The sequence below is a fragment of the Dendrobates tinctorius genome, unplaced genomic scaffold, assembly GCF_039654945.1.
Source record: "Dendrobates tinctorius isolate UK_male_01 unplaced genomic scaffold, ASM3965494v1 ptg000074l, whole genome shotgun sequence".
Taxonomy (NCBI): Eukaryota; Metazoa; Chordata; class Amphibia; order Anura; family Dendrobatidae; genus Dendrobates; species Dendrobates tinctorius.
The window spans coordinates 16,317,018-16,338,589 of record NW_027361742.1 but is presented as its reverse complement, the minus strand read 5'-3'; the positions used below and the strand labels follow the sequence as shown (position 1 = coordinate 16,338,589).

Here is a 21,572-nt window from a genome sequence, read left to right as displayed (position 1 = left end):
CTGCTGATACGGAGTTGAATCCATGCGACCCTCAACTTTAACAAGATTCCCGGTGCCGGCATTGGCCACACAGCCCCAAAGCATGATGGAACCTCCACCAAATTTTACTGTGGGTAGCAAGTGTTTTTCTTGGAATGCTGTGTTTTTTAGCCTCCATGCATAACGCCTTTTTGTATGACCAAACAACTCAATCTTTGTTTCATCAGTCCACAGGACCTTCTTCCAAAATGTAACTGGCTTGTCCAAATGTTCTTTTGCATACCTCAGGCGACTGTTTGTGGCGTGCTTGCAGAAACTGCTTCTTTCGCATCACTCTCCCATACAGCTTCTCCTTGTGCAAAGTGCGCTGTATTGTTGACCGATGCACAGTGACACCATCTGCAGCAAGATGATGTTGCAGGTCTTTGGAGGTGGTCTGTGGACTGTCCTTGACTGTTCTCACCATTCTTCTTCTCTTCCTTTCTGATATTTTTCTTGGCCTGCCACTTCTGGGCTTAACAAGAACTGTACCTGTGTTCTTCCATTTCCTTACTATGTTCCTCACAGTGGAAACTGACAGGTTAAATCTCTGAGAAAACTTTTTGTATCCTTCCCCTGAAAAGCTATGTTGAATAATCTTTGTTTTCAGATCTTTTGAGAGTTGTTTTGAGGAGCCCATGATGCCACTCTTCATAGGAGAATCAAATAGGAGAACTACTTGCAAGTGGCCACCTTAAATACCTTTTCTCATGATTTGATACACCTGGCTATGAAGTTCAAAGCTCAATGAGGTTACAAAACCAATTTAGTGTTTAGTGTTCAAATCAAGAAAATAAGGGTGCCCATACTTTTGCACCAGTCAAATTTTGTTTAAATGCAGATTGCACATTTTTTGTTAGTACAATAAACCTCATTTGAATCCAGAAATATAACTGAGTCCATCAGTTATTAGATATATGAAACTGAAATAGCTGTTGCAAAAACCAAAATTGTTATAAAGAAAAAAGGTTAACATTAATAGGGGTGCACAAACTTTAACATATGACTGTACCTTTCATAATGTACAGCTGGTTTCCAGGGACCTTGGTCACTAGTTCTTACCCAGATCCTGGCCAAGAGTGCCAGCTGTTAGATTCCAGTAGAGGGGGGGTTATCTCCTAACATACTAGCCACCTCTCTCCAGCCCTTTGATTTCTATACAGTCAGCTGCTCGCCCCCTTCCCCTTTGCCTTTATATCACACTGCTCTAGGAGTATCAAAATCCTGGTGACGGAGATTGTCTAAACAATATTGTGTGTGCGTCTATACGTCTATACCCTTAACATATAGCTTGCTAGAGTTGAAGTTACCTTGCTGTAATTCTGAATGGTGTAGCATGCTAGAAAACGTTTATACTTTTCTTTGTGATTTTTTTTTTTTTTTTTTTTTTGTACAGGACTGGAAAGGAAGGACAGCCACGAGAGTACTACACACTTGACTCCATCTTGTTTTTGCTCAACAATGTTCATCTTTCCCATCCTGTGTACGTCCGGAGAGCTGCAGTAAGTTGTGTGACGTGTATTAAGTGTTGGATGTTGGCTCTCCCTTCACGGATTTACCTTCGGTTCTTATGTTATAGGATTGGGTTCCCTCCACACGTGTTTAGTCAGGTGTACATTTAGATGGCGACACACTGTCATGTTTTACATAATTTCTGGGATTGCGAATTCCATGTTACTCCAACTATAACTGGATCCCATCTGAAAATTTGATGAGAAAATTAGTAATGCAGAGAGTTTCACCTCCATTCAGCCTAAACGTCTCCCACATTTGACCTCTAAGTCTCAATTCCCTTTCCAGATAGACATGGTCTCCACAATATGCTGTAAGGTGATAATTTTCTTTTAGCAATTCATTAGTGAGGCTTCTTTCTCTCACCTTCAATACTTTGTTTTCTGATGATTTTCTTATTGTGCTAAACAAAATCTTCAGATCTGAGTGACTTATTTGCTGGGTAGAAGGCATAGCCTATTTTGCCTCTCTAGACCTGACAAAAAATGATTTGTCCAACTGATGGAGCTGCAATCTAATTACAATAGAAGCTAAAAAATATATACCGTATATACCCGTGTATAAGCCAACACCCCTGCCAAATTTTTCCACAAAAAACTGGGAAAACTTAGTGACTCGTGTATAAGCCGAGGGTGGAATCCATAGAATATGCCCCCATATGCTTCTCCATAGAATATGCCCCCATAGAATATGCCCCCATATGCTTCTCCATAGTTTATGCCCCCATATGCTTCTCCATAGTTTATGCCCCCATATGCTTCTCCATAGTTTATGCCCCCATATGCTTCTCCATAGTTTATGCCCCCATATGCTTCTCCATAGTTTATGCCCCATATGCTTCTCCATAGATTATGCCCCCCATATGCTGCTCCATAGATTATGCCCCCCGTATGCTGCTCCATAGATTATGCCCCCCGTATGCTGCTCCATAGATTATGCCCCCCGTATGCTGCTCCATAGATTATGCCCCCCGTATGCTGCTCCATAGATTATGCCCCCCGTATGCTGCTCCATAGATTATGCCCCCCGTATGCTGCTCCATAGATTATGCCCCCCGTATGCTGCTCCATAGATTATGCCCCCATATGCTGCAAAAAAAAATGCCATACTTGCCTCTCCTGGGTCCATCGCAGCTGTCTGCCCCTTCTTGTGTCAGTAACTGTTCAGCCAGCAGAGGGGCGGCGCGCACTAACCACGTCACTGCGCCCCCTGCTGCCTAAACGTCACTGGCACAGGATGCAGCAGAGACGGCGGTGAGCAGCGATGGACCGGGGGACAGGTGAATATCGCTATACTCGCCCATCCTGCCGTGGTCTCTGCAGCCTCGCTTCTCCACTGTCTCCCTTCCTGTCTTCAGCGGTCACGTGGTACCGCTCATTACACTCATGAATATGTACAAAAAAATGGGCTGAAAATCTCGGCTTATACACGAGTATATACGGTAATAGAGTATCATTATGAACACATTTCTAAATAGCTTTAATTAGGAAGTAAGCCGAATATCTTTCATAGACAACTACCCGTTAGCGATGCTTATTGTGATACAATGTAAAAAGAAACTAAGTGTTCCAGTATTTAATTCCACAATCACATTTAGGGCTCACTCACATTAGCATATACAAATTTGGTCCGATATTGCTCCTGATAAGTTAGACAAGTGGAATCCGTATGGTTGAACTTATGCGAGTGTGTCTTTCTTTCTTTTTTTTTTTTTTTTTTTTTTCCTGACCTAGCATCTGTATGACAGCCATATGCAATTTGTTTTTAACATCTTTTACATACTGTAATATTCTATGTAATTTAAAGCTAGTTTACAAAACTAATAAAGCAGCTTTATATATTGATAGAATAGCTAGATGTTCTGTAGATATAGAATGTCACAATTCCACTAAATATAATACATTTTCATCCTTTAGTGCCTTTCATGTGACACCTAAAGGGTGTTTAACCTTATTTAACCTATTAAGTAAATAAATAATTAAAAAAAAATGTTGTGCAGTTTCCCCTATTTTTGATAAGCAGGAAAGGTAAAGCAGACAGCTGTGGGCTGATATCAGGTTGGGAAGGTCCCTGGATATTGGGGCCTTTCCAGCCTAAAAATGCAAGCCCACAGCCACCCCAGAATTGGCGCATCACATTAGATGCTCCAGTTCTGGTGCTTTGCCTGGCTGTTCCCAATTGCCCATGTGTGGTGGCAAGCAGGGTAATGGTAGTTGGGGTTGATGTCAGCTGTGATCAACTCCTGTGAATAGTAATGCAGAGGTGTCTATCAGACTCCCTCATTGCTAATCAAGTAATCAAAAATAAAATTACACAGGAAAAAAAAACAACAACTTTATTTGAAGAATGACTCCCCCCACATATAATCGCTTGTTCACTAATTTATTGAAAACATTTTTAAAAATCCCATGCTGGACCACTGAAATCCACCAGAACCGATGTAGTCCAGATTTGGATACCTGAAAAACATGGAAAGACAAATAAAAACAAAAGACTGTCCCTCGTTCACTAATTTATTACCAATAATGTTCCCAAGAAGCTCCAATGTCCATGTTTCCCAAAACTTGCTCTGGTAACTGTGATTAACAGTAAAGTGACCGTAATTCAGATGTCAGGTGCTGACAACGATCATCAGAGCCGCCAGGTTTGACTGCAGCATGAGCCATTGACGCAAAGTGTTGTCGTCACTACCTGACGACTGTGATTAGCAGGAATCGGCACTGACTATTTTAATAACATGAGTGCAGTGTGATGTTTTCTTGCGTTGCACTCCTCCATATTTTATACCAGTGTGAGCGAGCCCTTTGGCTCCCTCCCACTTTTGATTAAATTGGATGATTCTTACCAATTTAATCCTATGGTTCTGTTCTCAGTTGTGTTTTTTTTTTTTTTTTTGCGTCGATCAGGTCGCAATCGGGCAGGAACAATATTGCAGCATATTGAATTTGCTTTGCAGTCACCCATATGAGACTATGGTGTGCATGAAACATCGCACTGAACTCTGGTATCACTTGAGTGCATTGCAGTGTGATTCCTTCCAGCAGCAGAGGAGATGGAGAAATTAATTTCTGTCTCCTCCACAGCTGTGCTCCGAACCCATCATGTGAGAGTATCGGAGCACTGACGCTCAGATCACGCTCGCAGCAGAGCAGAAGCCGAGTGTCATTAGCACATCGCATCTGATGTGGTGGGCTAGTGGGACCCTGGCTTATCTGACATATACTGCTGTCTGCTTTGGCAATAAAGCCTTTGTCAGGTATAATAACAGTATATGTTTGCATTTTGATGGGACTTTATTCAGTATTGTCTCCACATTACCATTAACCAATCGTAAAAAAGGTGTATAAATGACTGAGAACCTTACAGATAATGGCTCAACCCACAGAGTTACAATTTACATATGGACATAAAAACCTAATTTTAATAACACTGGTGAACTAAGGACAAGAAAACATTCCATGGTGAAAGAACAAAATAATATAAAACAATCCCATTTAATACAAAGCGCATAGATAAGGACCACATTAATGAATTGCAATAACTTATGATACGGAGGGAGTTAAATGTTAATATCTCTGTTCCCAGGCTGTGGCTATGCTGTGGAAGCTGTTGAGTGTGAAAAGCTGATGGAAAGTGTATCCCATTTATATTATAAGTGGCACTGTTAGTATTGGTGATATTGTGTAAAGCAGGGGAGGAGAACCTCAGGCTCAGACACCGCTTACGGCCCTCTGACCTTTTATCCGGCCCACGGGCAATTCTGGTGTTTCAATTTTTTTTTTTTTTTTTTTGGCCATTGACTGTTTTTATTAATCAAGGTTATTTTATTTGTAATATATTTGTTTTAACTTAATTTTCTAGCCCCCTTAGAGGACTTGAAACTATGAACCTCCGAATGCTTGTACTATATACAGCATTACTTGCTGTGTAAACCACAGATCATGGTCTCCTTAGAACACCAGCCACCGACTGGCATTCAGAGGAGCACCGTCATGACATGCACGGGGGGGTCTTCACCAGGCTCCCTGCTTCATGGCAACCCATCAGCCCAGTGTGAGCAGCTTCTTATTACCTCTGCACCCCTGGTATCTCCAGGATTGGATTAGAATAACCACAGGGACCACTTTTCACATGAAGGAAGGTGGCAGAGCTTCCTACCTCACATGCTCCAAAGCATCAGACCTTTTGGAACAGGTTTCTGTCATTGTAAAAAGGCGGCATACAGACATGATGGCTGTGACTTACTAACTTTAAGATATTTCTGAATTCATAATTACATTTCCTGGTTTCTCTTTTTCCCCCTAAAATACCTTTTTAGCTAATAACATTTGAAGATGTTACAATTAGAGTTGAGCGACTTTGGTCGGATCGGGTTTCGTGAAACCCGACTGAAGCAAAATTTGTTTCAGATGAAACTGGTCCGACTAGGGCAAAAAAAGTCGGAGTTTCGTCCGAAACCCGACCCAATGCAAGTCAATGGGTAATAAAAGTCGGCATTGAGCGGATGACATTCATCCACTCAATTTCACGAAACCCTATCCGACCAAAGTCGCTCAACTCTAGTTACAATGGAATGTTTTCTTTTCCAAAGTGATGAGACACAAATACAAAAAGTCCTAATGTGTACCTGTTTTTATTACATCTTTTTTTCCAACATTAATGTTTTTGATCATTTTGTGTATTGCTTTACGTTTCTCTTTTCTCCCCAGACAGAAAACATTCCGGTTGTCAGAAGACCTGACAGAAAAGACCTTCTCGCTTACTTGAATGGAGAAACGTGTAAGTACGTTTTTGCCCCTTTGGGTACACTTTTTATATGCCATTTTTGCAATATGTCATTGTAATTTAGACAACTTGTCGTCAAGATATAATGGTCCAGTCTTTTTTTTTTTTTTTGTATTCCTGCTGCTACCCTGACTATTGTGCGTTTTTCTTTTTTTGTAATTCTGCGATATGGTTCTAGATAGGTGGGTCTTAGTGCTAGTCTTCACGGTGTTTACCACGGAGGGCCGTGTGTTTAGACTGCTTTGCTTCATGACCCTGTGAGCATCTCTCCCTCTGAAAAGTCCATATAAATTAGCACTAAATAAAAATGCTAATATATCTCAAATTATATGGCGAAATTTTGAAGAGAAAAGCTATTAATCAGCAAAGCAGCTGTAACAGTAAAGAGCTGGCCAATTTTGACCTTGTAAGGGTATGTGCATATGTTAAGTATTTGGTGCATTTTTGGTGCAGATTTTTCCCCACTCAATAGTGTGGGTGAAATCTACAGCAAAAATTCTGAAACAATTGACATGGAGCAGATTTAAATCTGCAAGTCACAAATATTGAGTGTTGCATTAGATGTAAGGATTCTACACTTTGCTCACATCAGGAAACACTTCAGGTTTTATGACAAATCAGCCCCGTGTGCACAGGCCCTTACAGGTAAAGGGGCAAAAAACAAAGAATTCTTCTATACGTCTCCGAGGATATCTGCAATTCTACTTGCATGTTGTCTTCTGGCTATACACCAGGTTGTTTTTAAAAAAAAGGAAATGTGTTCTTTAAATGCACCTATTTTCTTGTTTGCAAAAAGTGATGTGAGCAAATCTGACAGTGAAAATCGAACACTCAAAAGGCACCGATTTCTATTTGATTAGTATACATAAATGGTGACTATCAGGTAGTGAATGCTTACATATTTGGTTGGCCTACCTATTTGCACAGATGGTGTGCATGGTCTCCTTTTCTTGCTAGCGGTCAGTTGGGTGAACCGATGGTACACGGGATGGTTCTTCCTGCCTTTTGGAGGTTGGCTGAAAGCGGTGTTTGCAGCGTTCTGACCGATCATGCTTACGGAGACATTTTATGAAACCTGCTGCCCTGAGCACATGGGACATCACTGGCTACAGACTCTTTCTTAGGCAAAAAAAAAAGTGTGGTTTAATCGTGCCTGTTTCCAAGGAACTTTCCTGCTTCACAGCCAGGGCTACTGACTGTTCTTTTAAAGAAAATGTTCATTCTTCAAAAGTTTAGTATATGATCATGTGTGCCCCCTCAGTAGTTAGAAAACACACAGTAGTTGGAATTTCGGAACTCTAGAAAACATTTAGGATAAAAATCCACATAGCTTACCATGACAAGGTCATAATATATTGTATCAAATTCTCCTGTCAAAAATTAGATTTTGGGCGAACTAACCGTGAATTGCGGTTTAGGATGAAAGAACATGCCTGTAACGTTGAAGGGGTTATCCGGTCCAAATCGATCTCTGCAGTCACTGTGTGAATGCAAGCTGAATAATAGCCCCAGCAGTGCTCTCACTGTGCGGTGCGGGGATTTGTCGGTTTACAACCCAGGACCTGAGAATGCAGACTTACTGATTTAAACCAGACAACACCTTTTAAGCGACAATTCACAGGACATCCATTATCTCAGCATTATAAAGCAGTACACAGGGGTAAATTTAAAAAGTAGTTCCTTCCTGGGTATAGAAAATGTAGAGAAACATTGGAGAGGAGGTAATTTATATGCATCAGATGTCAAAAGCAGAGTCGATATTACATTAAACACATTAAAGCTGACAGGTCTAAAGAGTGAAATAGATTGATTGGCGTTTGGAAATGAAAGGAGAATTCATTATCATATATAAAACTTTATTACCAATGAGAATTGATACTTGCCTTAAAAAGAACTGTCAGTATCCCTGGCCCGGTCTTGAATGAATAAACCACGCTTTTTTTTTTATAAACCCCTTTTCTACATTGGACGTACTATTCCGTCCATGTGACCTGGTACCTAAGTCCCAAGGACGGAATAGTACATCCAGCGCGATCAGCGGCGCTCATGGGGGAGCACCGCTAATCGTGGCTGGGTGTCAGCCGATTATCACAGCTGACTCCCGGCACTATGTGTCAGGGGCGGTCACGGACCACCCCTGGCACACTGCGATCAAACATGATTGCAGTGTACCCGGGGGCACAGGGAAGAATCGCGCAGGGAGGTGGCGTGATGTGCTGCGCTGCTCCGAGGGTCTCCTTCCCTGCAGGCACCTGGATCCAAGATGACTGCGGGGGCCTGCAGGGAGGCGGCTTCCTCGGTGCCTGCTGAGAGCAGGCGCTGAGAAAGCCACCAGCAGCGCCTGTCAGATCGCTGATCTGACACCGTGCTGTGTAAAGTGTCAGATCAGCAGTAATGTTTCCCCCCGGGGCAATAAAATAAAGTAAAAAAAAATAAATACAAGTGTAAAAATAATTTATAAAAAATCCTTAAATAAATTTTAAAAAATAAATTCCATAATTCTTTTTTGGAAATAATAAAAAAAATAAGTACACATTTAGTATCGCCGTGTCCTTAACGACCCGCCCTATAAAACTGTCCCACTAGTTAACCCCTTTAGTGAACACCTTAAAAAATAAAAATAAAAAAGCAAAAAACAATTCTTTATCATAACGCCGAACAAAAAGTGCAATAACACGCGCTCAAAAAAACGTATATAAATAAACATGGTACCGCTGAAAACATCATCTTGTCTCGCAAAAAACGAGCCGCCATACAGTGTGATCAGTGAAAAAATAAGTTATAGAATAAAGCGATGCAAAAATAATTATGTAAAATTGTTTTCATTACACAAGCGCCAAAACATAAAAAAAACATAAATGAGGTATTGCTGTAATCTTACTGACCCAAAGAATAAAACCGCTTTATCAATTTTACCACTCGCGGAATGGTGTAAACGCACCCCCCAAAAGAAATTCATGAAATGCTGGTTTTTGTTCATACTGCGTCCCAAAAATCAGAATAAATAGCGATCAAAAAATGTCACATGCCCGAAAATGGTACCAATGAAACTGTCAACTCGTCCCGCAAAAAATAAGACCTCACATAACTCGGTGGGTCAAAATATGGAAAAATTATAGCTCTCAAAATGTGGTGATGCAAAAACTATTTTTACAATAAAAAGCGTCTTTTAGCCTGTGACAGCTGCCAAACATAAAAACCCGATTAAAAATAGTAAATCAAACCCCCCTCTTTCACTCCCTTAGTTAGGGAAAAAATAGAGAGAATTTTTCAGCCGCCAGAACAGAGTTTAGGGTTAAATTTGCGGCTGAGTGGTCTTTCAGGCATGCACAGTGAGAAATGCGGATCCGGCTGCCCGAAAAAACGTTGCATGGTTCGCTTGGGCATGTCTGCGGACATCAAAATTTTGGCTTGTCTGCAAAAAAACGGATCCAACGGATGGCCATCCGTCAAGATCCGCTGGTAATGCAACTCAATGGGGGAAAAAAACTGATACGCCAAGAAAAATGGATCCGTTTTCTTTGCAAAACGGCGGATTTTGACTGCTGAACACAAACGGATGTGTGAAACAGGCCTAAGGCTGTCTTGTTTGGGACAGGAGAGCTGCAGAAAGTCTGTGAGTCATGGCCTGCAGTACTCTGATTTGTGAAACCAGCCTAACTTTGGGTGTCTGTCATGGACACTTTATCCGTGGCAACCAAAGAATAGAAGACAATGGACCTGATTCATCAAATTGTTTAAACCAGTTTTATGGCATAAAACACTCTGAAAAGTCTTTAAAATGTTACATGCAAATTACCACTTCAAAGAGGGAGTGGTTTTATACCAATCTCGGTCAGCTCTGCCAAAGTGGACAGAGAATAAATGGTCTATGGCAGGTCTATCTGAATTCATTATAATTAGAGATGGGTGGACCCCTGGATGTTTGGTTTCGGCAGAATAGAAGAAAAAAAATTACCCGAACCCCATCCAGGCTAGGACATCCGGTGTTTGCCACGCTGTCATGTTCAACACTGGTTCTGATTGGTGGTAAAATCATTACCAAGAAGAAAAAAGTCCAGCTCCAAGAGTAAAATTCAAGAAATGTATTTGATACTATTTGAAATTGAATACATGGCTGCTCGTGATCAAAAGTTGGTAAACCAAAGGGAATTACCGCATGGGGATAATCCAAGAATCTCTGAACGCGTTTCGAGCAAACATCGCTCTTAGACTCAGACAAATTTCTTGAATTTTACTCTTGGAGCTGGACTTTTTTCTTCTTGGAATTGTATCAAGGACGTTTTGGCAGAGACGTGTCTGTGCTCAGAGACAATGTCAAGTTCGCATGAACTAATGAAAGGTGAGCTGAATTTCTTCCCCTTTTTGTAAAATCATTACAACCGGTCAGAGATCCGCAGTTTCCATGCTGTCAAATGACAGCTGAGCCTGCAGTTGTGATTGGAGGTAAAAAGCTTACCGCCAGTCACTGGCATCGGCTGATGACACTGCTGCTCCCATCGGCTGATGGGAGTATTCTTCATCCAGTGGCTGTGCTCTAAATAAATAATTAAAAAACAAACAAACAAAAAAAAAAAAAACGGTGTGGGGTCCCCCTTCATTTTTGACAACCAGTCTTTCCTAAAGCAGACAGCTGGAGGCTGGTATTCTAAGGCTGATAAGTGGCCATGGATGCTGGGCCATCTCCAGCCTAAAAATAGCCACCTGCAGCCGCCCAGAAAAGGTGCATCTAAATTCTGTCGCTTTGCCTGGCCCTTCCCTCTTGCCCTGTAGCGGTGGCAAATGGGGTTCATGTTTGTTGGGTTGATGTCACTTTTGTATTGTCTGACATCAAGCCCACAGATTAGAAATGGAGAGTAGGCTATAAGATGCCTATCCATTACTAATCCTATAGTTATATTGTAAATAAACACACAGCTAGAATAAAGTCTATTATTTTATTTGAAAACAAAACACACTTTTCCTTTTTTTTTTTTTTTTTTTTTTAGAAATAAGTTGTACTCTCCTAACTCCCATTCCATTGAAGCCCTCGTCTACTGTAATAAACCAAAAATAAACAACCGTAACCCTCACCTGTCTGTCGCTTTGTTCCACGCTGTAATCCATGTCTAGGGATTAACAGTTTTCAACCTGGACAGTGCCAAGATGCGACCGTCCATGCTGAGAACCACTGATGAATAAGCTGCTGGAAGCACAGCATCAGTGACTAGGCATTATCGAAGTTAGTCCCTTCAGCCGACGCCAGTGACCAGAAGTAAACATTTTACCTCTGATCACAGCTGCGGGCTCATGCTGTCATATGACAGAGTGGGAACCGAGGCTGTCTGACCGACCTGAGGTAATGATTTTACTGCCTATCAGAAACTGTGTTTGTCGTGCTGTCATGCACAAGACAGCGCAACAAGCACCCTGTGTTTGTGGGGACTGAACCTGAACAGTAACACTGATTTCCTTGTGAAGTCCATGCTCAGTGTCTGTGCCCGAACAGTAGGTGTTCGGTAGGGAAGCCGAACTTTACTGTTCAAGTTCGCCCATCTCTAATTATAATTTACACCTCTTTAGTAACTTGTCTTAAACCAGAAATGAATTTCTGCATCTCTTGGCAGGAAAAATGCAGCATAAAATACGCACATTGTTGCTGTGTTTTTACATATGATTTTGTTGTGGATTTTTCCTCATTAGATAGGGAGAAATTTGCAGCATAAAATTCAAAGAATTGAAATGCTGCTTATCTGAATCTGTTGCAAATCTACAAGTAAAAAGTAAGCAATGTGTGTGGAGTCTTCAGGAATCTCATTCACTTTAGTACTATGAAATCCTTCAGGTTTTGTGACAGCTGTGTAGAAAAAAAAAACACAACAAAAGCAAAACATGTGCACAGTTCCTTAGTGTGTCCACATGTCTGTGAATGTTCGTGTCCTTGTCACTTACGTGTGAATGTCCATGGTGTGTGTCCTCAGCACCCAGGGCAGCTGAAGCTTATTTATAGCCAGAGATAAGGGGGGCATGATTTTAATGTCTGACACTGTCCAGGGTTGGTGGCTGGTCTACCAGTGTTTCATTAGTCTCTAGCCATGTGTGCCAGTAAGAGTGCCTACCAGTAAATGTCATATGGTCAGTGTGTCCCATTCACAGACACCTTGAGGTGTAGGTTTATCTATTGAGAATATGTTGTATGTTTTACAATGGCTGACGTTCTGCTGTGGATGGGGGGTGGGCTGAGGGAGCATGGTGTCAGTATATTCTGACTGCTCATCCTAATTCTGACACTACTTTAGACCCTGTCTTTAGCTCCGCTACATACTAACCTTTTATACAGTTATTCAGTCACAATAGCCTGAAGTCAAGCGTCCTGACCTGTCACTGCCCTCCTGTCTCCTATTAGTTATGTCTCTGCCACACGTCCACTGTGAGACCCATTGGGAGGATGGACGGTGGCAATGGCAGACCTGCAGAGGCTGGTTGTGATGTAGTGTTTGCGTGCAGCAGGGCAGGGGCCTTAACCAGGTGAAGCAGTAGAGGTGCACACAACCCTCACTGTCCGTCCTCAGAGCCGCCCGCAGCACTCTGCTGTGTTGTCATTGTTCTAGCAAGCAGTCTGTTATGCATTTTGGAATATTTAATTGCCTGTCAATGATTGATTTTTCTTTTCTTCCTCTGCAGCAACGTCTGCCAGTATAGACAGAAGTGCCCCTCTGGAAATTGGCCTTCAAAGATCTTCACAGGGTATGTATAAATCCTGATTTGTAAGGTACAGGTTTTTGGAACGTGAAATCTAAAAGTAACTAAAATGAGATTTCTTTTGCCTTGCTTTACTAGTGAAGAGGGCTACAGATGAAATATTAGCTGAAGCGAAGAAACCCAGAATAGAGGTAATATTCTACTACAAAATAGAAATTTTCTAAATGAAGCCCCACACCTTCCTGACTCTGGGGTGCTGGACCGAGTAGGGGTTACATCGGAACAGCTGCAGAGGCTCTATCTGCTGCCCCACAATACTTTCCTTTGTGGTAGACTCGGGTGCCAAGCTAGGTATGTAACGCCATGGCACCCACATTCTTTTATATTTCCCTTCCAGCAAGTTTACTTTGCCCTTAGTTTCAGTCAGGGTCATCATGCCTAGTGAATTCTGTACTGGTAATTCCTGGCCGTGTACAACATTCTGGTCACGACAACACTCATATTCATGTGGCGACACATCTTTAGCAAATCTAAGCATGCAAACATAAAACATTGCAGTAAGTGAAGCCTGATTGTGGTTAGAGCTATTACTTCCCCACAAAATTGGCCAATTTGGGGACAACGCTACATCATATGGAGAAGACTTCCAAGATCGTTTTACATCTCGGGCACGTGATCACAGGAATGCAATTTGCTTACCTCCAGCCACATATAGTGAACACGGTAAATAAAAAAAACAAATAAAACAAGCACACTTTATCCAATTCAATGAATATCTACTGTGATAAACTACTTTTATATAATCAGATATGGTCCCAAAAAATTGTGATTTCTGCAGCTAGTTTTATATATTTTTAGAGAATAGATACTCATTTTGTTTAAATTAATTGTTGTCAAGGTCTTGGCTTGGAGTTAGAGATAGAAGTGTCCATGGTTCGTGATGATCACACAGGAACTTGGCTTGTCATACTGTAACCTCTGTGGCCATTATGGTAACAGGACAAACTGTATCCCACACAGACACCACAACAAGCTGAATAAGAAATTGAAAAGTAACATTTCACAATATCTGCTTTAAAAAGGAATTTGGTTGATCAAACTACATTTTTTTTTTTGGCTAATTCAGTATTTTTCTAGTAAACATGCATGTGCCATATCTGTGTAGTGTCTGCTTCTCATTTCTCCTCTTTGACACTGTTCTGTCTGCACTCCGATACAGTTCTTATAGTATTTATATCAGCGCTGTGAGGGTCAGGCAGTATACAGATGCCCGCAGTAAAATCCAGGGTGGATATACTTCTGACCCCAATGCCTTACATGAATAAAGGCTGGTCACGGCACACACTAGTCACCAGGCATCATATTTTCACACCAAAGTATGCGTCTTCCCAGTCTCACTGCATAGCTACTTTATTACAACTTATGATGTACATTTTCGTTAGAGGTTGTCCAGGCTTGAGGTTACAGAGAACCTGTCACCACCTACAGATATGGGATTAATCTGCAGGTTAATAGTGTTACTTAGCCGAAAGCTGCAGGGAGAAAATTAAATTTGTCTCCCGCAATGTTCTGGTTTCAGTCCAGTCACAGCGGTGGCTGTAATCACGCCTGTCCCTGACTGACAGCCAGCCCTAATACTGGGTGGGCATTTACCTGGATACACCTAAATAAAATGGGAATGGTTGGTGATATCAACTTCCTGTTTGTGGCACATTAGTTTATGGGAGGGGGAAAACTTTTCAAAATGGGTGGTGACCATGGTGGCCATTTTGAAGTCCGCTATTTTGGATCCAACTTTTTTTTTCAATGGGAAGAGGGTCATGTGACTCATCAAACTTATTGAGAATTTCACAAGAAAAACATTAGTGTGCTTGGTTTTAATGTAACTTTATTCTTTCATGAGTTATTTACAAGTTTATGACCACTTATAAAATGTGTTCAAAGCGTTGCCCATTGTGTTGGATTGTCAATGTAACCCTCTTCTCCCACTCTTGACACACTGATAGAAACACTGCAGAAGAAATGCTAGCACAGGCATCCAGTATCCGTTGTTTCTCCTACGCCTCACTGGGGGACACAGACAGTGGGTGTTATGCTGCTGGCCACTAGGAGGACACTAAGTAAACCAGAAAAAAAGTTAGCTCCTTCCCTGCAGTATACACCCTCTCGCTGGCTGAGATTTCTCCAGTTCTTGCTTAGTGTCTATAGGAGGCACTTGGGTCTGGCTTCAGACCCCACCGTTTTTATTTTATTTTTGAATTTTCTGTTTTTAAGTCAGAAAGCGTCTTTACCGCCTGAGGCGTGCCCTGGCGACTGCCAGGAGCAGTCCACCAGCAGGGGCCGTACTCGTTCAAGGGATTGTTAGGTCTCTGGAAAACGGACCCATGACGCGTCTCCTAGTCATGCTCGCGCTTCTGCATCGGCGAGTTCTGTCTCTCGCTCTCCCTCTCCTAATGTTCGCAGTGAACACGACTCTGAATTCGAATCTGACACATCAGTCCCTCAGAATCCTCCAACTGACCAAGAGTCGCTCGATTCTCTTATAGAATCAGTCAACAGGATTCGGAAGTTGGATGAAGAAAATATTCCCGCTCCAGAACACGCTATCTCATTTAAGAGGATCAAACGTGTGCGCAGGTTATTTACCAGCCATCCGGAGTTTAAGGACATTGTCCAGAAACATAGGGATTGGCCACATAAGCGGTTCACAGGGCAAAAGTCTACTGAGGCTAAATACCCTTTTGCTCCAGACCTAATGAAGGATTGGTTACAGTCCCCTTCCGTGGACCCTCCTGTATCGCGTCTTGCTTCTAAAATGCTCCTATCCGTTTCTGAGGGCTCCTCAGTCAGATACCCCTCCGACCGTCAAATTGACTACCTGGCCCGCTCAGTTTTTTGAAGCTTCAGGAGCGGCGCTTTTTCCATCTTTCGTGGCGACTTGGGTCGCTAAGGCAATGGCCGCTTGAGAAGAAGTCTTAATTACTGCCTTCTAGGGTAGCAATCTTCCTCTGGGGACAACCAGCATCACCAGGCAGATAATTCACACAGGGGACCTTGTAGTGGATGCTTCTTTAGATGCCGCAATTGCGTTGCTCAAACTGCCGCTAATGCGATCTCCATTAGAAGAGCCCTATAGCTCCGCGACTGGCGAGCGGGTGCCACATCTAAAAGATTGTTGACTTCTCTGCCCTATCAAACTGGTCGCCTTTTTGGAGAGAAACTGGACCAGCTAATTTCTGATACTACCGGGGGAAAGGGTAAATTCATTCCCCAACAAAAAGGCTGTTCGGCCGTTTCGCAACCAACAGCTAACGCGTTTTCAATTTTTTTTCGCCACAATTCAGGTTGGTCTTCCTCTACCTTCTCTTCCGGATCAGGCCGGTCCCTGCGCGGAGACAGAGGCTCCCAGGTTTCATACAGACCTAACCGCTCTTGGAAGCCCAGGCCAAGGGCATCTGGAGCTGGGGGAGCCAGATCTCATAAATCTTCTACGCAATGACTTGTTGCGGCTGTCGGGGAGTAGTGGTGTTACCGTATCTGGATGATCTGCTCATCAAGGGTCTGTCCCTTCCAGCCTGCGAGGAATCCGTGGATATAACAGTTAATACACTTTCTCGGCTGGGGTGGAAGATAATCTTCGAAAAGTCTTTCCCCAAAACCGGCTCAGAAGTTTTCCTTGTTAGGAATGATCTTGGACACTTCCCGCGGGTTGGTCATTCTCCCTCCAGAAAAGACCCAAGCCTTACAACAGGCAGCGCGGACTCTTTCCCGACCGGTTTCTCACTCCATTCGTTTCAGCATGAGAATTTTTCGGAAAGATGGTGGCAGCAATGGCAGCAGTCCCATTCGCACTGTTCCATCTCCGTCCCTTACGATATGCGTTGCTGTTAGCTTGGGACAAGAGCCCGCTCTTCCTGGACCGTCGGTTCCTTCTGTCCCTGCAGGTCAGACAAGTCCTGAAGTGGTGGACACTGAGGTCCTCCCTGAATCACGGGAGGTCTTTTTCTCCCAGTAAGATGGTTGGTTGTAACCACCGACGCAAGTCTTCTGGGCTGGGGTGCGGTCTTTCGTCACCACACGACACAGGGTCGTTGGTCAACTCGAGAGTCATGTCTCCTCATCAACATATTAGAGATACGAGTGATCAGATTAGCTCTACGGAGTTTCCACCATCTCCTCGCAGGTCACCCCATCAGGATCCAATCCGACAACGCCATGGCTGTAGCGTATATCAACCGCCAGAGAGGTACTCGGAGCAGGATGGCCATCCTCCATTGGGCCGAGATCAACCATTCGCCCATCTCAGCAAGCCACATCCCGGGAGTAGAAAATTGGGCGGCAGATTTTCTCAGCCTCGGGAGAGTGGTCTCTTCATCCTGAAGTCTTTCAGCAGATTTGTCATCGTTGGGGGACTCCGCATGTGGATCTCATGGCCTCAAGACTAAACAACAAGGTTCCTCGGTTCATTGCCCGATCGCGCAATCCATGCGCCATCGGAGTGGACGCCCTAGTTGCTGCCATGGCACCGGTTCCGGCTCTCGTACATCTTTCCCCCTCTTCCCTTGCTTCAGAGGGTCATCACGATGATCCGAGTGGAGGGAGTACCAGTGATCCTAGTCGCGCCAGACTAGCCGCGCCAAGCATGGTACGCAGAACTAATACAGCTAGTCGCCAACGTCCCCTGGTGACTTCCAGATCGCATGGATCTACTCTCTCAGGGCCCGATTTACCACCACAACTCTGGGCCCTGTTTGTGACGGCGTGGCCGTTGAATCCTGGATTTTTAGTACAGGCTGGGTGCTCTCACGACGTGATTACCACCATGATTAGTGCTAGGAAGCCTGTGTCCATGCGCATTTATCACCGTGCCTGGAAGACCTTCTTTTATTCGGTCGTCCATGACAGCACCACCTGAGAGAGGGGATCCACCCCTTAGGAACAGGAAACCTACAGATACAAAAGGGTGGCACCTCTCCCACGCATCAGTTGGTTTCCTGTTCCTAGAGGACAGGACTCTCTACAGATCGTCCGTCATGGAGTCGTCATTGAGTACCCAGGCCGGCTGACCGACTCAGGTAGCGAGGGGGTCTCCTACCTCGGTCAGTGCGGGGTCCCTGGAGGCGCCACGGTGGGGCCGGGTAGGTCACCACGGCAGTGGACGGAGCAGGTGGAGCAGGGGTCCGGTGGATGCCGTCTCCAAAAACGCCAGCACCTGGTATGTATGCCCCGGTCCTGCTGCGCTTCCCCAGGCCCGGTCCTCCCGGTCAGTGCTGGCCCCTGGCGGGCTCATGGCGGCGTGCGCAGAGGGGCAGTGGGGCATTCCGGCCAGGAGGCGCTGCGCGGCTCCTTCGCGCGCGCTCCCGCAGGGCTCTGATGAGCGGCGGAAGTGACGCGGCGGAAGGGGCGGAGTGATAGCTCCGATACCGGAAGTCGGGTGCCGGCCGGCCTCCGGCGTGCGCCGCGGGTGCATGCCCGTCCGGGGGTCGCGCGGCAACCCGGGTAAGGCGAGGGGGGCCGGAGCATGGGGGAGGGAGTGCGGAAAGCTGGGTGGGTGGTGCTATTGCAGGATACCTGCTGGCCCGGACACCAGGAGGCCATATAAGGCAGATGGGATGCCGCTGGGGTGCTTCTGAAGGCCCCAGCAATGGATACAACGGAAGCCCCCTTGGACCAGCAGGACGAGGCGCAGGAGCGCCCGCAAAAACAGGCCACGACAAAACCGCTTGCGAGTGGCCAGCAGAAAAAACAGACGAACTAGCGACCAGAGCCGCGAAAGTTCCTCCAGAAAGGACCCCCCTGCCTCCCTCCGTGATCCGGTACCTGCTTCATCTGCATGGGTAAGAGATCTCCGTGAATGTACCCTGATGCAGTGTTCCCTTATGTTTTTTTTTTTTTTCAGGGGAAGAAGGCTACGGGAAAACAGAAGCACAGGGAATGTGCCCTCTGTAGTTCCCCCCTACCAGATGGCCACCCTAAAAAATTATGCCAACCATGCATTCGGCAAACGGTAGGGGTTATTAAAGACAGGGAGTCCAGGGGTAGATTGTCAGGCCCTTATACTCTCCCCCGTTTATGCAGGTAGCGGAATAGACACCTGACTTCACTTCGAACCTGAGAGAGATGATCAGGGCAGAAATGAAAGTCTTACCTCAAAGAGAACCTTCTAGGAGAAGAGAGGCTAGTGGTTCAGGCTCGGAGACCTCAGTCGCCCCTGGGAAAGGCGATAATTCCTCGGCCTCCTCGTCGTCTTCCTCGGATGAAGACTCTAGCCGGTTCTGCTTCCCCTTAGACCAGATGGACAGATTAGTGAAAGCAATACGGTCCACCATGGGGGTAGCGGACAAAAAACGGGAACTCTCAGCACAGGACATAATGTTCGGGGGTCTAGACCCCAAAAAACGCAGAGCTTTTCCATTAAACGATAAGGTTCAGAACCTAATTGACAGAGAATGGAAGAGACCGGAAAAAAGGGGCTCCATGCCACCAGCCTTTAAGCGGAGATACCCCTTTGATAACCCGGTAGTAAACAGATGGGATAAAGCCCCGAAACTAGACGCAGCAGTAGCCAAAGCATCTAAAAAATCTGCCATACCATTTGACGATATGGCCTCCTTGAAAGATCCGCTAGATAAAAAAGCGGATTCTTTTCTTAAAGGGACATGGGAGATGTCAGCAGGAGCGTTAAGACCAGCGGTAGCTGCCACCTGTACAGCCAGATCGATGATGGTCTGGCTAGATCAGCTGGATTCCGAGCTAAAAAACGGAGCTTCAAGATCTTCTATTCGGAAAAGTTTGCCGATCATTCAGAATGCCGCGGCGTTTTTAGCCGATGCTTCTGCAGACTCTGCAAGAATGGCGGCTAAAGCCGCGGGTCTATCTAATGCAGCGCGAAGAGCGCTCTGGTTAAAATGTTGGCCAGGAGATATTCAAGCCCGGTCCCGTCTCTGTTCCATTCCCTGCGAGGGGGAGTACCTATTCGGCCCCGTCTTGGACGAATTGTTAGAGAAAGCTGGAGATGACAAAAAGAAATTTCCCAGTCTCCCGAACCCCTCGTACAGACGTCCTTTTACCAGAAAAGGTTTTTTCCGGAGAAGGCCGTCCAGAGATCAGGGCAGATGGGAGGAGAAAAAAAGGAAAGGTACAGGATTCATGTTTGGAGGGGGGCGCCAGGAAGGTCCAGCTCGAGATACGAAAAAGCCGCCCCAATGACTAGTTACCCCGGTAGGAGGGAGACTAGCTGCCTTCTACCCATCCTGGTCTCTGATCTCTAATAGCAGCTGGATATTGGGGATAATAGCCGTGGGACTACGACTAGAGTTTTCTAGGGTTCCCCTTGATCAATTTAAAATCACCCCACTCAGGTCGTCTGCTTCAGAACAAGCTGCCCTGGAGGCCGAGGTTCATGACCTGTGCGCCAAAAAAGTCCTGATAGAGGTTCCAGAGGGAGAATGGGGGAAGGGATTCTACTCCCCTCTGTTCCTGGTCCGCAAACCAGACAGCTCCTTTAGGACAATAATAAACCTTAAGGCCCTCAACAAGTTTTTGGTCATACGTCCTTTTAAAATGGAAACAATTAAATCTGCAAAAAAAATTGCTGTTCCAAAACTGCTTTATGGTGGTGTTAGATCTGAATGACGCATACTACCATATACCCATCCATGCAGGCCATCAGCGGTTTCTCAGAGTGGCGGTTCAGTTGGATGGGTCAATTCGACATTTCCAATATGCGGCCCTCCCTTTTGGAGTGGCAGTCGCTCCCCGAGTGTTTACTAAAGTAATAGCGGAGGTCATGGCCCATCTACGTGAATCGAACATTCTGGTAATCCCCTACCTGGACGATTTTCTTATTGTAGGTAAAACGGCGAATCATTGTTTACAACAGCTACAAAACGCAATGTCCGCCCTAGAACAGTTAGGATGGTTGCTGAACGTCAAAAAGTCTCGGTTGCAACCAATGAAAGTCCAACAATTCTTGGGCCTAACCCTGGATTCTGAAAAACAGGAATGTCGTCTGCCTCCGGAGAAGCTTGTTCGCCTCCATTATCAGATCCTGAACGCCTCCAATAACCCCACCATGTCCCTCAGGAAAGCCATGTCCCTTCTAGGCTCTCTTTCGGCCTGTATCCCGGCAGTCCAGTGGGCCCAGTTTCATGCAAGGAAACTACAGAGCGAGGTCTTATTACATCAAAAAGTCCTTGGGGGTTACTTGGAGGGTCAGCTAACCTTGTCCCGTAACACAAGGGAGTCCCTAGAGTGGTGGTTAGACAAGGATAACTTGTCTAAAGGGGTGCCCTGGGAGTATAACGTAACCCGCATAGTCACCACGGATGCTAGTCCTTACGGTTGGGGAGCTCATATGGGTGAAATATTAGTCCAGGACCAATGGCAACATGATCAGTTAGGAATGTCATCTAACCTAAAAGAATTGACAGCAGTAGAACAGGCGGCTAAAAAGCTCCTTGTGTATCTACAGGGCCATCACGTGCGGGTGTTCTCCGACAATCAGGTCGCCGTGGCATATATCAATCACCAAGGCGGGACCCGTTCCAGACCCCTGATGATTGTAGCAGAGCGGT

At 44.8% G+C, this 21,572-nt stretch overlaps 1 protein-coding gene across 1 annotated transcript in view; it reads left to right on the top strand.

The window, feature by feature from the left end:
* CDC73 (cell division cycle 73) overlaps nucleotides 1-21,572 on the top strand; it is a 122,485-nt gene that overhangs the window by 12,988 nt on the left and 87,925 nt on the right. Inside the window, exons 2-5 of the mRNA XM_073582890.1 lie at nucleotides 1,415-1,520; nucleotides 6,240-6,309; nucleotides 12,979-13,041; nucleotides 13,135-13,187. Coding sequence (XP_073438991.1) covers nucleotides 1,415-1,520; nucleotides 6,240-6,309; nucleotides 12,979-13,041; nucleotides 13,135-13,187 — 292 coding nt within the window. The remainder of the gene's footprint in view (nucleotides 1-1,414; nucleotides 1,521-6,239; nucleotides 6,310-12,978; nucleotides 13,042-13,134; nucleotides 13,188-21,572) is intronic.